Here is a 13,979-nt window from a genome sequence, read left to right as displayed (position 1 = left end):
AAGCCCCAGCAGCAGCAGAGCACCATCCCCAAGTACACGTGGGCATGGACAGCCCGACCTAAAAGCTTGACACCCGGGCCAGGCTCGGGCTCAGCTTTTCTGCCCGAAGCCCGGCCTGAAAGCCCCAAAAAAGTCTGAACATGGCATAAATGACTATTTTATTAGAAATATAGGTATAATATATCATTTAAATATCCCAAAATTAATCATGTTAATTAAAAAATTGCACTGTTCACATGTTTCGGGCCGGGCTCGGGCTTGGGATATTGAGGTCGGGCTCTGGAAAGCCCGGCCCGGCGAATGCCCAGGTTTATCCCCAAGCCCCAGCAACAGAACATCACCATCCCCAGCAGCAGCAAAGCACCAGCCCTTACAGAGAACAAGGGGGGTCGAGGGCAGATCAGGAGAGGAGGAACCAACCAAGGCTCACCTAGTCACCTGTTTGGGGGAGCAAGGCCGAGATGAAACTCGATGTGGCTGGAAGCGGGAGGAGGAGGAGGAGGAGCTCGAGGTGGTTGCCGACGAGAAGAGGATAAGAAGACCCCACGACGCGAGTCTAGCAGTTGGCGGCGCGAGCTGAGATCCAGCATCGCGAGGAGAGCACCCAGACCTAACCCTAACACATGATGTCTAGTTTTGGTCGGTTCCTTCTCTCATGCCACCCGTGCCGCTGCTTTTGTTCGATTCAGGCTGCTCCCTATACACCACTTTTCCAGGGCGTAGCGCGCGCTTAAGCGCAAAGTCCACACACCTAATCGTGTAGAATAGAAAAGGAGCTCCGCGTACGAGCGCCCACACCTTTCCGAGCGCGTATGGTCTACGCGAAGCATTGGGCCATCGCCCCATGCTTCTGCACGCCTTTTTGAAACTGTGATTGGTTGCGGAGGTTCGGCAACGCCTGTGTGTCGGCTGGAGAGGTACAAAGAAACTATCGAAAGAGGAGGAGAGTGCGGATGCAAAGCAGGGGGCAAATTGGAAGAAAATGAGACCAGGACAGGGGTTTAGTGGGCCAGGAGTGTCGGTGTCCTACGTGGCTGCTGTCCGAACTCCTGCAAAGCCCCCCTCCTAACTTTACTTCCACTTTGTGAGAGAAAGTGCGTTTGGACCGCTCAGCGAACAAATACAGACCCGCGTTGGATGGCACAACACGTCTGGACAGTAAGGTCCGAACGCATGCGAACGATTTGAGAGTTGGTGTTGGAGATGCTCTAAGGCGTGCAAGGCATCAACATGCATCATGTAACTTCAACTAGAGCTGCAACCTCCACATGGTACGCACTCTTATCAAAGTTCTTTTCTGAAGGATAAATTCTCACCAAATCTAATGTATTTTAGCACGTACATATTTCTTGCCTCTAAACCATTGATTAATGGAGAAGTTTCATGAACATCGAAATTGCTCACAGTCTGCAAATCGTCCCGATCATTCTGGTTGAAAATAATGATTTATGATATTTTTTGCTTCTCTATTTCAAAGTGGTGGTGGTGTAAGATTCTTTAAACTCTTCCCTCCCTGTGCTTTTCTCCTCTTGTGACTCCCCAGGGATTTGCATCTTGGAGCTCTCTCACAATTATTGGGACCTTGAGTTCCATTGGATTCTATCTCCTGTAGAGTTGTAAGAGTGGAATCGTCTCGCTGTCATCGTCATTGTGCTTTCGAAGATGGATGACTTGATGACCTAGCCCCATTCTTCATCTGGGTCCTTTACGGTTAAGTCGATGTACTCTACACTTATTGAAATGTTGAGGGTTCTATTGCCAACAAGTTTAAGGATATTTGGCGTGCCGGAATCCTTGAAGCTGAATTTTTTCATGTGACAAGCCATGTGTGGTAGGTTGCCGGCCTTGGACCAAATTCGCAAACGAAATGGGCCAATATGTGAGTTTTGTGCGCTTTCTGCTGTGTGGGAAGACACTGACCACATCTTGTTCATGTGTGATTCGGCTGCTTTGTTTTCGAGTTGCATCCATTCATGACTGGGTGTGATTTGGGCTCCCACTTCGTTTGCTGAATTACGTCCTCTCTTTGGGACCTTATTCTAGTTTGTTTTTTCTGCCATGTGCCGGGTGCTGTGGACGACTAGAAATAATTCATGATTGGACATTCTTTTCCTAACAAGCCCGTGACTGCCTTTGCAAACTTCTTACCTTTTTACATTAGTGGAAACCATTGACTAAAGCTGGAGACAACCTGATCAAGTTCATGTGCCTTAGGATGTATTCCTTCCATTTCACAATGTAGTGTGTCCACCGCAGTTTTTTATGTTGGTTAAATTTATGATCACTTAAATCTCGAAAAGCGCAGGCACACTATATTATAAAATAAAGGGAGTAGTTGGTGCTCCGTGAGTTGGTCGTTCTTTTGTGCGTAGGTTGATGGCTGGTGTGTCGTATTTTTATGTTATTGTTGCATGTGCTGTACACTTTATTCATGTATCCCACCCCTGTGGGTGTTTATCTATGTGAACTGGTGATCGTTGCTAGATGACTTTATCTATAAAGTCGAGCTATGTGAACTGGTGACTGTGTCAAACTTATACTTCATGTTTTAATTACTGATTGTGTGATTTGTGATGATGTGAAGAGTTTCGATCTTGTACGTGCTCTAGGAATCATTTTGATGCAAATTATCAGCTACTAGTTCATGTCAATGACGCGAAGATTTTATATTGTGAATTTATGCAATATAGCTATTTTGGTGATGCAGTTCAAAGTCTATGAAGAGAAAAGCGCAGCCAAACACCATTAAGATTAATTCATGTTTTAAGCATGTTGTTGCGACTAGATATACTTCTCCGAGTCTCAATGGCGAGCGCAAACCGACTTTTTTTCAACTATTAAAATTCAAAGACACGTCTTTGCAATAGAATTTGAGACAACTTAATTCTCAATTGCATGGTAATATACACTGAAAGATACTCCCTCTATAAACTAATATAAGAACGTTTAAAACACTAAAATAGTGTTCTAGACGCTCTTATATTAGTTTACAGAGGGAGTAATTAGCAACTAAAATACCTCCTGATGAAATGAATAGAAAACATGATCTATTGGAAGCATGGAGGCAAATTTGAACTAATTCAAATGTAATGTTGTTTCTATAGCGCCCAAGCAAAACGTTGTTGTAATATTAGTATATTGTATTTTTTTTGCACTGGATAATTATTTTATCAACTTGATTTGGTCTCCCTATGTGCAAATCCTGGCTCCATCACTGTTTTTCCATGGCACTAAATCCATGAAAGTCTTTGGGAGTCAAAGCGTGAAAAGCCACCACAAAATCCTTTATAACACTAAGCTCCCTAGTTTTTAAGGCCCCGTAATTAATTGAGGTCTTCAATTGCAATTGGTTTATCCGATTTTGACTGAGTCAACAATTTCTCAAAGCTCTCTCATTTAATTATTTTATACTATACACTATGTTTCCTAATTTTTAAGATCTCACTATTAATTAAGGTCTTCAATTTAGAACTAGCTCACCCGATTTTCACCGGGTCAACAATTTCTCAAGGAGCTCTTTCATTTAATTATTTTAATCAACGTGTTCCCTCATTTTGAAGCTCTTTCATTCGTTTGAGGTATTCAATTTTGGATTTGGCCTATGATTTTTATCGGTCCAATGGTTTTTCAAACCAGTTAACAGCAACTGATCTATAAAAACATATCAACCCTGTGCACTCTTCCACCACCTAGAAAAAAGAAGTGTCACCATGTGATACTATAACACAAATATAGTACATGCAACTACGTACGTAGAAATTTTCCCATATAAATATGGGTTGATTAGCGGATAACATAGAATCACACCGCGGAAGGCCCAGCAAATAACCGCATTATAAATAAACATAAAACACACTGCATCATCTCCCTCATCTGCGAAACTAGACATTTCATCAGTTCCAATATATAAGGATTATTAGTTTTTTGGAATGTCAAATTTCATTAACTTTAACCAAGTTCAGAGCTAAAAATATCGACATGCACGATATTAGTTAAACTAAAAAAATAATATGGAAATTCATTTCATGATGAATCTAATGACACCGATTTGATATTATGTATTTTTCATATATTTCTCTAGAAATTTGATCGAACTTAAAGAGATTTGACTTTTCAGAAAAATAATACATCTTATACTTTGAAACAGAGTGAGTATCTCTACTCCTAATGGACGAATTGGTTGAATAGTCCCCCCCCCACTTTCAACCGGTTTATTTTCAACCGGTTTTTCTTCGTCCCACCTCCCACCAGCCCCTCCCACCGGTTTTTCTCTTTTCTCGTCTGACCGGTAATACCCAACGTATTTATGGTAATCAATCATAATTAATCCACGTATAGTAATATCTCTACTCCTAATGGACGAATTGGTTGAATAGTCCCCCCCCCACTTTCAACCGGTTTATTTTCAACCGGTTTATTTTCAACCGGTTTTTCTTCGTCCCACCTCCCACCAGCCCCTCCCACCGGTTTTTCTCTTTTCTCGTCTGACCGGCAATACCCAACGTATTTATGGTAATCAATCATAATTTATCCACGTATAGTAATAAATCAATCCAGGTATGGTAAGGTCATAACTCAGGAAATTTTGAATATGGCAATTATATGGTAATAAATTTAAATTACCCCAAAGGCTATCAATCCAGATATGGTAAGGCCATAACTCGGAAAATATCGAATATGGTAATAAATTTAAATTACCATCAGGTATGGTAAGGCTATCCACGTATAGTAATAAATCATATAGTAATAAATCATAATTAATCCACGTATAGTAATAAATCAATCCAGGTATGGTAAGGTCATAACTCAGGAAATTTTGAATATGGTAATAAATTTAAATTACCCCAAAGGCTATCAATCCAGGTATGGTAAGGCCATAAATCGGGAAATATCGAATATGGTAATAAATTTAAATTACCCCAAAGGCTATCAATCCAGGTATGGTAAGGCCATAACTCGGGAAATATCGAATATGGTAATAAATTTAAATTACCACTAGGTATGGTAAGGCTATCCACGTATAGTAATAAATCATATAGTAATAAATCATAATTAATCCACGTATAGTAATAAATCAATCCAGGTATGGTAAGGTCATAACTCAGGAAATTTTGAATATGGTAATTATATGGTAATAAATTTAAATTACCCCAAAGGCTATCAATCCAGGTATGGTAAGGCCATAACTCGGGAAATATCGAATATGGTAATAAATTTAAATTACCACCAGGTATGGTAAGGCTATCGATCCAGGTATGGCACGCCCTCACCTGATCACCTATCACAATCTCCAGCCCCACGCACGCACCAAAGAACCCACCCGGCACCAAACGCAGCTCCTCTCGACCCCCTCGAGTAAACGCCGCCACCGTCGTGCGATCTTCCTGACACAGACGCCGTCGCCGCCTCCTTCCCACCTACGGCGTCCCCCACGTCCATGGTGACGGCGCTCGCGTCCTACACTGACCCTCCGCCTCATATAGGTTGGTCGTTGATGGAGTGGGATGTGCCGCTGCGGTTTGGGGAGGCGCAATCACGATCTGGTTGGGATCTCAGTGTGGACTCGTTCTCTACGATGAAGGATGGCGCTGCCTCCCTGGCAAATGGGATCGGAGGAAGGGGCTCTACGTCGTGAATGTCGGCGAGGCAGCGGCCGAAGGCGAGCCCGACGGTGAGCACGGGTGTTCGTCCCATGAAATAGGCGGCCACGGAGGGCGGATCTGAGGCCACCCCAATCGCCGGTGGCCCTTCCTCCCATCGCTCATCGCCTCCATTCTCTCTCTCCTCTAAATCTTTGTCGCCCCTGCCTGATTCTGGCCGACGCCATCCGGCTCTCGCATCGACCACCACCAGCACGGCTGCGGACGAGGCGCAACCGCAGACGCCGCCGCCGCCATCCTCATCCACCTCCTCCACCATCCTTCCCAGCCGTCGTCGGGGGCACCCGCCATCTGCGCTCTAGCCCACCCGCTCCCTCCTATCCCCTCCCCCTGCCTGCCAGCCCCGTGATCCATCGCACAGATGGCAGGTACTACAGCGACCTCCTCCCCAGCGGATCCGGCCTCCTCCGATGGAGATCCATCCTGGGCACCGCCTTATTCTCATGCGTGCACGTCTATATCAACGTCTCATTCCACCTCACCTCACCTGAGCCTTTACCTTCCCACCTCTGCTTCAGATCCACATCACTTTGCAAGGTATGTGCTTGATTGTTCCGAACTGGATCGATGGATTATGCAAGGTACTTTGGGTGTCGTCATTGACGGCAATTGTCACGCCATGCTACCATCGGAGGGGTCCCTCATCGATGATTAGGGTCTTCCGAACTGCACGAGCTCCATTGAGAAGGATGTTTTTAATTCTGGTTTTGCCTACATGCTTTCTTTGCCTGTATCTACTTAGCTAATGTCTTCTTATAGATAGTAGCTGCTGAAGTGGTGATCAAAGTTGTTCACTATAAGGAAACAACCATGATAACAAAAGTGTATATTCCCTGACCTTTGACCTGAAGTACTTTTTCATTAGAAACTTGCAACAGCCAGGCATTGAAATTAGCAACAGCTTCGTACGTACTGAACTAATTTGCAGCAACACGTACTGAACTAAGTTAGGTTATGCTCATCGTTCCAACATGCTTAGTGATAACCACCTAGCAAGCTGATCAAACATGAAAAAATTGAAGTGCTACTGCTAATCGTACTATTCTGAATGTGAAAATCTATTTAATTGGCTCTTCTCTAATTGTACACTTGCATAAATCTCAGATCTTGCAAATTACAGTATAACCATAAAAGTCATGCTTTGACTCCTATAGGGCCTTTTGCACTTTAATATGACTAATAATTTGCCTTAATATCACAGATTGTATTACTACCTTTCTAAGTGAATGACATTCAAGAAGGTCATTAAATAAAACCAAGAAATCCTTCTGGTATTGGAGTGTAGGAAAGTTGAGACTATAAAACCAAAAGGTTATATTTACGTTTATTAGAGAAGGTTCTTTACTTTTTATAGGAAAACACAAAATGTTGCGATGTAGAGTCTAGGTGGTGGGCCTCCTTGATCCACTTGGTGGATGAGGGCGACTCCGGTCCTGGCACCCATAGTGCCAGTGATCCAAAAATCATAGGGCCTGGATATAGCTCTAGCAGACGTATGCGGCTTGCGCATCGAGCTTGGTCGTCTCGAGCATGGAGATAGGCGAGTTGTAGACCAAGAGCTGGTACAGAGATAGGCGAGTTGTAGACAAGAGCTGGTGGGCAGCAAGAAACGCATGCACACCAAAGAACAAATCTGAGTCACATGCCTACTTCTATTGGTTTCTACAAAGAGCGGCTAGCTTAGATCTTAGACCAGTCGGTCACTGTCGAGGTCGCCAAGGTGATCTTACAGCACCGCCGTGGGGATTTCTCATGATTTTATGTAGGCAAGCCGCAAGCGGTGGTGGTGATTGGCTGGGTGGTGTCGCTGCCTTGGGAAGAGACGAAGTGATGGTAAAAGTAAGCAGGATCCGATGATTCTTCCGTGGGGATAGCCAAAGTCAAGATGTCGACTACAGACTCGTCGCAGACTTGCAGTGAACCTGGATGCGGCAAGCCTGATTTGTGGATCGATGGCGGGTCTTGACTTTGTTAGGCCGGGATTGGATGGTTGCGGAGGGTGGTGTGCTTGATTGGGTTCCCATGGAAGAATGTGGCCTCCTCGTGGATCTGGTCATGCCCATCCTAGAGAACATTGTGTCCCTAGCTCCCTCGAGGAGCAAGGACAGTGCAAGCGGCAGCAGGGGGTAGGGGTAGATGTGGGGAGGGATGTCGGCGGCTGCTCGAGGTCATCATGATGAAACCCTTGACGTCCCATCTTTATCAATGGAAGTGGAAGAGCACGAAGTCGAGATTGGATAGGAGTTTGAGTTCTTTTTGGCACCGATCGGTTCCCCACTTTAGAGATGTATTTTTTTGCGTGCGAGCAAACAGTGGGTTGATTCTAAAAGGGATAGGCACTTTTCAACAGAAGTGCATGACGGACCAAAAATATGACCTCATTTTATTTGTTTGATAGATATCGTATTATTCGTTGTTGTTCGTTCGGTGAAATTTCCTAATATTTGATTGTTGTGTTTCTAATTAGAGCATCCCATAATCACCCAATATGAGGGGATGATAAATGAAAGATACTGATTATAAATTTTAAAGAGCCCGTGGCAACGCACGGGCGTTATACTAGTTTTTTTAAGAATCCTAACAATAACAACGGCGCAGCAAAGCGCACCCAACCCTTCTAGTCTAGATGATGGACCAACAGATCAAGTAGAAACGCCCTACAAACCATCCGGCCCCGGTGAGTCCATCTTTCACTCACTGGCATTCTTCTACACGGTTATCATTCAAAGCAGATTTTCCGTCATCTTGTCGTCGTACTCAATTCTCTCTAGCCTTCACCGCCACCGGGAGCCCGTCCGCCATCCGCAACGTCAGCGAGGCCACCTGCCGCGGCCGGTACGCGCCGTCCACCGCCAATTCGAACTCCTCCAGCACGCATGCCACGATAGACTTCATCTGGATATACGCCATCTCCTTTCCGAGGCAAATTCTTGGCCCTGCGTGGAACGCCATGTACCGGAACGGGTTCTCCGGCCGGAACGTCCCCTCCGCCGGGTCCAGCCACCGCTCCGGCCGGTACGCCCGCGCGTCGTCGCCCCACACGGACTCCATCCGCCCCATCGCGTACGAGTTGTACGCCACGAACCACCCCGCCCCCACCGCCGTGCCGTCCGGAAGAACGTCCGCGGCCTTCGCTTGCAGCGAGTTCACCGGCACCGGCGGGTACAGTCGCATTGACTCCGTGATGGCCGCGTGCACGTAGTGCATCTCCCTCAGCTCGTCGAGGTCGAACCCGGCTCTGCCGAGATCGCCGATCGCTCGGCGGGCGCGCACGGCGGCGACCTCGTCGCGGATGCGGTGCTCCACGTCCGGACGCGAGGACAGCAGCCAGAAGAACCAGCTGAGCGCGGAGGATGTCGTTTCCCGTCCGGCGAGCAGGAAGCTGATCACCACGTCGCGGAGGGCCCTCTCGGTGTAGCTCTCGCCCTGGCTCACCATGAACCGCGACAAGAGGTCGTGCTTCTCGCATCCCATGCTCATCTCCTCCCGCCGCAACCGGATGATGCGATCGGCGAAGCCATGCACTATGGCGATGGACTCGCGCAGCCGCCGCTCGGAACCCAGGTTGAGCGCCTTCTTGATCTTCCAGAATCCTGGGACGGCGTACCGGAACCTGCCGGCGCTGAAATTGGCCGCGTCGCGGAACGCGTCGGCGAACCTGCTGCTCGCGGTCCCGGTGCTCTCGACCTCCGGGCAAGCGTCGCCGTCGGGGAGCTGGCGGGGGTCGTGGTCGAAGGCGACGCGGCAGATATTGTCGAACGCGTACCGCTCGAGCGTGTCCTGTAGGTCGAGGTGGCCGCCGGAGCCGGCGGCGCGTCGCAGCAGCGGGAGGAGCCTGCCATGGAGCTCGCTGTGCACGCTTCGCGCCACGAAGAGGCGCAGCGAGCGCGTGTTGAACTCATAACTGGCCGCCTTCCGCTGCGCGCGCCACGCCTCGCCGTCGGCGTTGAAGATGCCCCGGCCGAGGAAGTCGTGGAGCAGCGACGCGAAGCGCGGGCCCTTGGGGTAGTTGTCGAAGCTGGCGCGCATGATGTGCTCCAGGTTCGCCGGGTTGGCGGTGATGACGCCCCGGATGCCGCCCGGCCGGCGGAACACGAGCGTGCAGGTGGGCTGGCGCGCGAGCACCTCGGTGAGCCAGTCCAGTATACGGTGCCGGTTGGCCAGGAACTGCGGCAGGTGGCCGAGCAGCGGGTACGGCCGCAGCAGCCCCGGCCGCTGCGCCGCCGCCTTCTTGTCGACGACCCTCCACGCGCGGAGGACGAGGACGGCGCCGAGGCAGAAGAGCGGCAGCAGCAGGAAGGCTGCCAGTGCGATCGCCATGGTCGTTCGCTAGCGAGCTGGACTGTGCCTACCGCGCCAGGAAATCCGCGTGGTTTATCTCCATCGGCCTGTGGAATGTAGGTGGACGTACGGGAAGACGATAAGGGAGAGGAGAAAAAGAGTGTGGCGGCGAGCGAACGGCGAACCGGTTGCGCTGGTCTGGAAGCGCCTCCGCCGCAGGTGATTTCTTGTGCTCGAGAAAAAGAGGGTGCCGCGTAACGGGAGACCTGATGCGGACTTTCCGTTACGCTCAATAACGAATCGTCATCCGTTTGCGCTCAACTGCGTCACATTCGGCGGATCGGGAGATATTCCTCTCGATATTCCGAGTTTATGCTCCACATGACCGTTTGCATAGGTTTTTGTTGACGTGCTACTTCCAAGCGCAACATATGGCTGTCCCCCGGAGCTCTGAAGTTCATAACTGACCGCTTCTTTCCTTTGGAAACATCGAGAACAAGTTTTTAACTACTTCATCCTTCTCAAAACAATTGTCTTGACTTTAGTATTCCCTTCCATTCATGCTACTCGTTGTTTAAATAAATATATATAGTACTAAAATACATCTAAATACATTCATTCGAGCAACAAATAATATGAATCGGAGGGAGTATAATTTTATGCTAAACATTGAGAGACTTATTTTAGGACCGAGGGAGTATCATACTAATTGGTTCAAAAAAATAAAGGGTATGACTAGGTCTCAATCGACCGAGAGGTAATCAAAGTCTCAGTCAGATGATATAGTATTAGAAGAAAAAAAAGGAAAAACTGAAAAGAAAAATTGTGTACGAATCACCATGCAAGATTAAAAGAATATAGTATCGACTGAGACATAACGAAGTATCAGTCGACTGTGACTTAACAAAACTATTGGTACTAATCGGATGCACATGAACCATAACCGGGGAGACAAAGGATGAAATATTCTTGCGGGCTTCTGGAATCCGGAGTGAATATTCTTAGCATCTATTATTTCAGGGACTTGGTTGCAACTCTCCACCACAATAGCCACTCCGGCGACCGCGTTGAACTCATGTGTGTTTCTCCATGGATATGGATGGAAACAAAAATATTTTTTTGACAAAGAGCAGCAAAGCGCTGCTTTCATGCATGTGTAATAAGAAGAAAATTATCTTACATAATTACATGGTTAAACCACAGAGGCTACAAAGGGTAAAGAAAAAAAAACATGAGAAAATCTATGGAGAGGTTTCCATCTTGCTGGTCACAGCTCGCGCAACATGTCACGGCGCAGAAGTTTATGACCTTTGATCATCTCCATCAAGTACCTAATGCCAAAAGAATTGAAGACCCCCTAATCTTATCAAATCTCCATTCTGATGGTTCATCTCTGATTTTATATATTATGTCATCAATAGTTTGCGTAGTAGCCCTGAATACCTGAGCGCTCCACTCAATCCATATGAACCACGAAATAGTGGTTACAGCGGCCTAACATCTCTCCGTGTGTGCCTAGGTGGCAGCCATAGCATAACCTTGCTCCCATAGACCTCTGAATGAGACCGTGTCCACCATGAGAGCGAGGTCTAGAGGGATACTGAAGAGATCAAACAACCTGTACCACAGCCTATGGAGAAAGGGCATTGCATGAAGATGTGCAACGTCGTGTCTAGAGCGTTGGAGCACAGGGGCAAAGTGGGTCATGCTTCTTGCCACGCTTGGTAAGACGATTCCTCTTGGACGCATAGCTAGGCAGAGAGCTTCAGCTTCGGCGGCACTGGGGCCTTCCAGATATAAGGGCCTTAAGGTCGGATGGAGAACTGCAACGAATTGGATGTTGTAAGTAGATTCCAAAGAGTAGGATCCATCTACTGTCCATCTCCAAGCGATTTTATCATGTCTTCGCGACAACATTATATCCTATGTGACATTCCAAAGCTGAAAGTAGTCTTGCAATACTTTGAGGCCTAGCCTAGGCTTGATCGCGGAGATCCACACATTCTGCAGTAGGCCATCATAGAGTGGGTGCTTCTTTTTCCTTTCCGTGAGAAAACAGGTCTGATAACAACTTCCTCGAAGCACCATAACCCAACCAATTATCATCCGAGAATAGAATCTTAGTTTCATCCCAAATCTTAATTTTTGTTGAAGCTTGGAATAGAGAAACAATATGATCATCAATGAAAAGAGGGAGATCTTTCCAAGGCCTCTCCACATTTGTCCACTCCAGCCACAGCCATCTGTATTAGGGAGCCCGACTATTTTTTAGATCAACAATACCTAGCCCACCATAGTCAAAAGGCCTACATAACCTCTTCCAAGCCATGGGGCACCTTGCTGACACCAAACCCTATTTGATGCCTTAAGCGTCAAATAAAGGCCATTTGCCAACTAGCGCACCCCCTTAGGAACTAACGGTCTGGCCCATATAACGCACTGTAGTGGTTTTTTAGGTGGTTATGTGTTTCACATTGGCCAGTTATTCTCTAGTTGTTTTCCTCATTGTTTTTCCTTTCCTTCTTATTTATCAAATGTGTGAACACTCAAATTCATGAACTTTTTTTTCCAAATTTTGTGAACTTCTTTTTAGTTTTTAACTTATTTTCAAATTTGGTTTTGAACCTTTTTTTTAATTTTCATGAACTTTTTCCAAATCATTAAGTTTTCGGATTCATGAACTCTCCGTAAAAATCATGTGCCTTTTCCCAAATTTGTGAAGTTTTTCCAAACTTTTGTGGACTTCTTCTCAAAATCATGAAATTTTCATTTTTGTGAACTTTTCCAAATTCATGAACTTGTTTCTAAATTTATGAAGCTTTTCAAATCCATGATTTTTTTTCCAAATTCATGATTTTTTTTCGAACTAAATATTTCTTTCCGAATTTGATTTTTTTTCAAATTTCATGAACTTTTCATAAAAGTCAATGGTCAATGGCCTATCTGGAAAATGGGGATCGCAAAAATTCCGTCTCTCAGTTTCTTCAGTTCTCCACCCAAAAATGCATGATTGCTATGTGGGTTTCTATATACTATCATAACCGTTTGTACATCAGGAGATATGTGCTCATTTTTCATAAAACCGACACCCCACCACCTATTCCCAACTCAGATGGATTGTCATTATACATCCATGTCTAGTTTAGAAAACACACCTCTTACTTCAACTTTTTATACTTATGCAGTTCTTTACGTTCTCTCTCAAGAACTGAAATTGTTTTCTTCACACCAGACCAGATGATCCAAAGTCAAGTAGGAAAACCATGAATGTTGATTAACATGATGCACCATTTAAAATAATCAGCTGTGCTTAGAGGTTTTTCATCCTGGGGTTGTGCTGGCCTGTCCTCCTGGCCCAGATGAACTCTGCTGGTGGAGGTTTGTTTATGGCCCTTTTCATTTTTTTTAAATAATCACATTTCCGAGTTTTGAAATATGCATTCATTTTTTTCACCATGTCTTTTCACAAGACAGTACTTTAATGCATAACTATTTATGATCTTTCACTGCCCAGTCGGATAAGTATCAGAGAAGAAAATCATAATGATGATAGAATGACTGGCGCAAAATGGTTATTGGGTGGCAAAAACATAAAGAATACCCCGCTCTTTGTGAAGAGAATTGGTTGATGAAAAATTTTGTTGATAAAATAAGAACAAAAATTAGAAATACATATGACATTATATTTGATTATGTAGTGTTGTAGTTTTGTTTATCAAATATAAGTGGAATAATTGAATGGAAAATATTTTTCATGCATGATTGAATGTTGTGGTGGATTTTTTCCTATGCATGATTGAATGGTGAGGTAGGCCTTATCCTATTCATATTTGTATGATGAGATGACATGCTTGCATGTTGAGATCCGGTATAACTCCTTAGGTATATAGGATATGAGCTATATACTGGAACACACTCACAAATAGTTGGATCACCATCTATGGTGCTGCTAACAACAACAAGCTAGCAACACCACACCCTCGACAAAAATGGATACATGCACAAAAGTAGGAATGAAGAACATGTCTCCTTCAACGA

At 45.7% G+C, this 13,979-nt stretch overlaps 1 protein-coding gene across 1 annotated transcript; it reads right to left on the bottom strand.

Annotated features, from left to right (window-relative positions):
* Positions 1 to 4,084: 4,084 nt before the first annotated feature.
* On the bottom strand, positions 4,085 to 10,129 carry LOC123085135 (cytochrome P450 94A1). The gene is made up of 2 exons (XM_044506730.1): positions 8,221 to 10,129; positions 4,085 to 4,156 (listed from the first exon to the last, which is right to left on the bottom strand). Exon 1 carries the CDS (start codon positions 9,978 to 9,980, stop codon positions 8,418 to 8,420), a length of 1,563 nt encoding a protein of 520 aa, XP_044362665.1. The 5' UTR covers positions 9,981 to 10,129; the 3' UTR covers positions 4,085 to 4,156; positions 8,221 to 8,417.
* Positions 10,130 to 13,979: the final 3,850 nt, after the last annotated feature.

The sequence above is a fragment of the Triticum aestivum genome, chromosome 4A (genome assembly GCF_018294505.1).
Source record: "Triticum aestivum cultivar Chinese Spring chromosome 4A, IWGSC CS RefSeq v2.1, whole genome shotgun sequence".
Lineage (NCBI taxonomy): Eukaryota > Viridiplantae > Streptophyta > Magnoliopsida > Poales > Poaceae > Triticum > Triticum aestivum.
The sequence above is the reverse complement of the archived record's forward strand: the minus strand, read 5'-3'. Positions and strand labels throughout refer to the sequence as shown.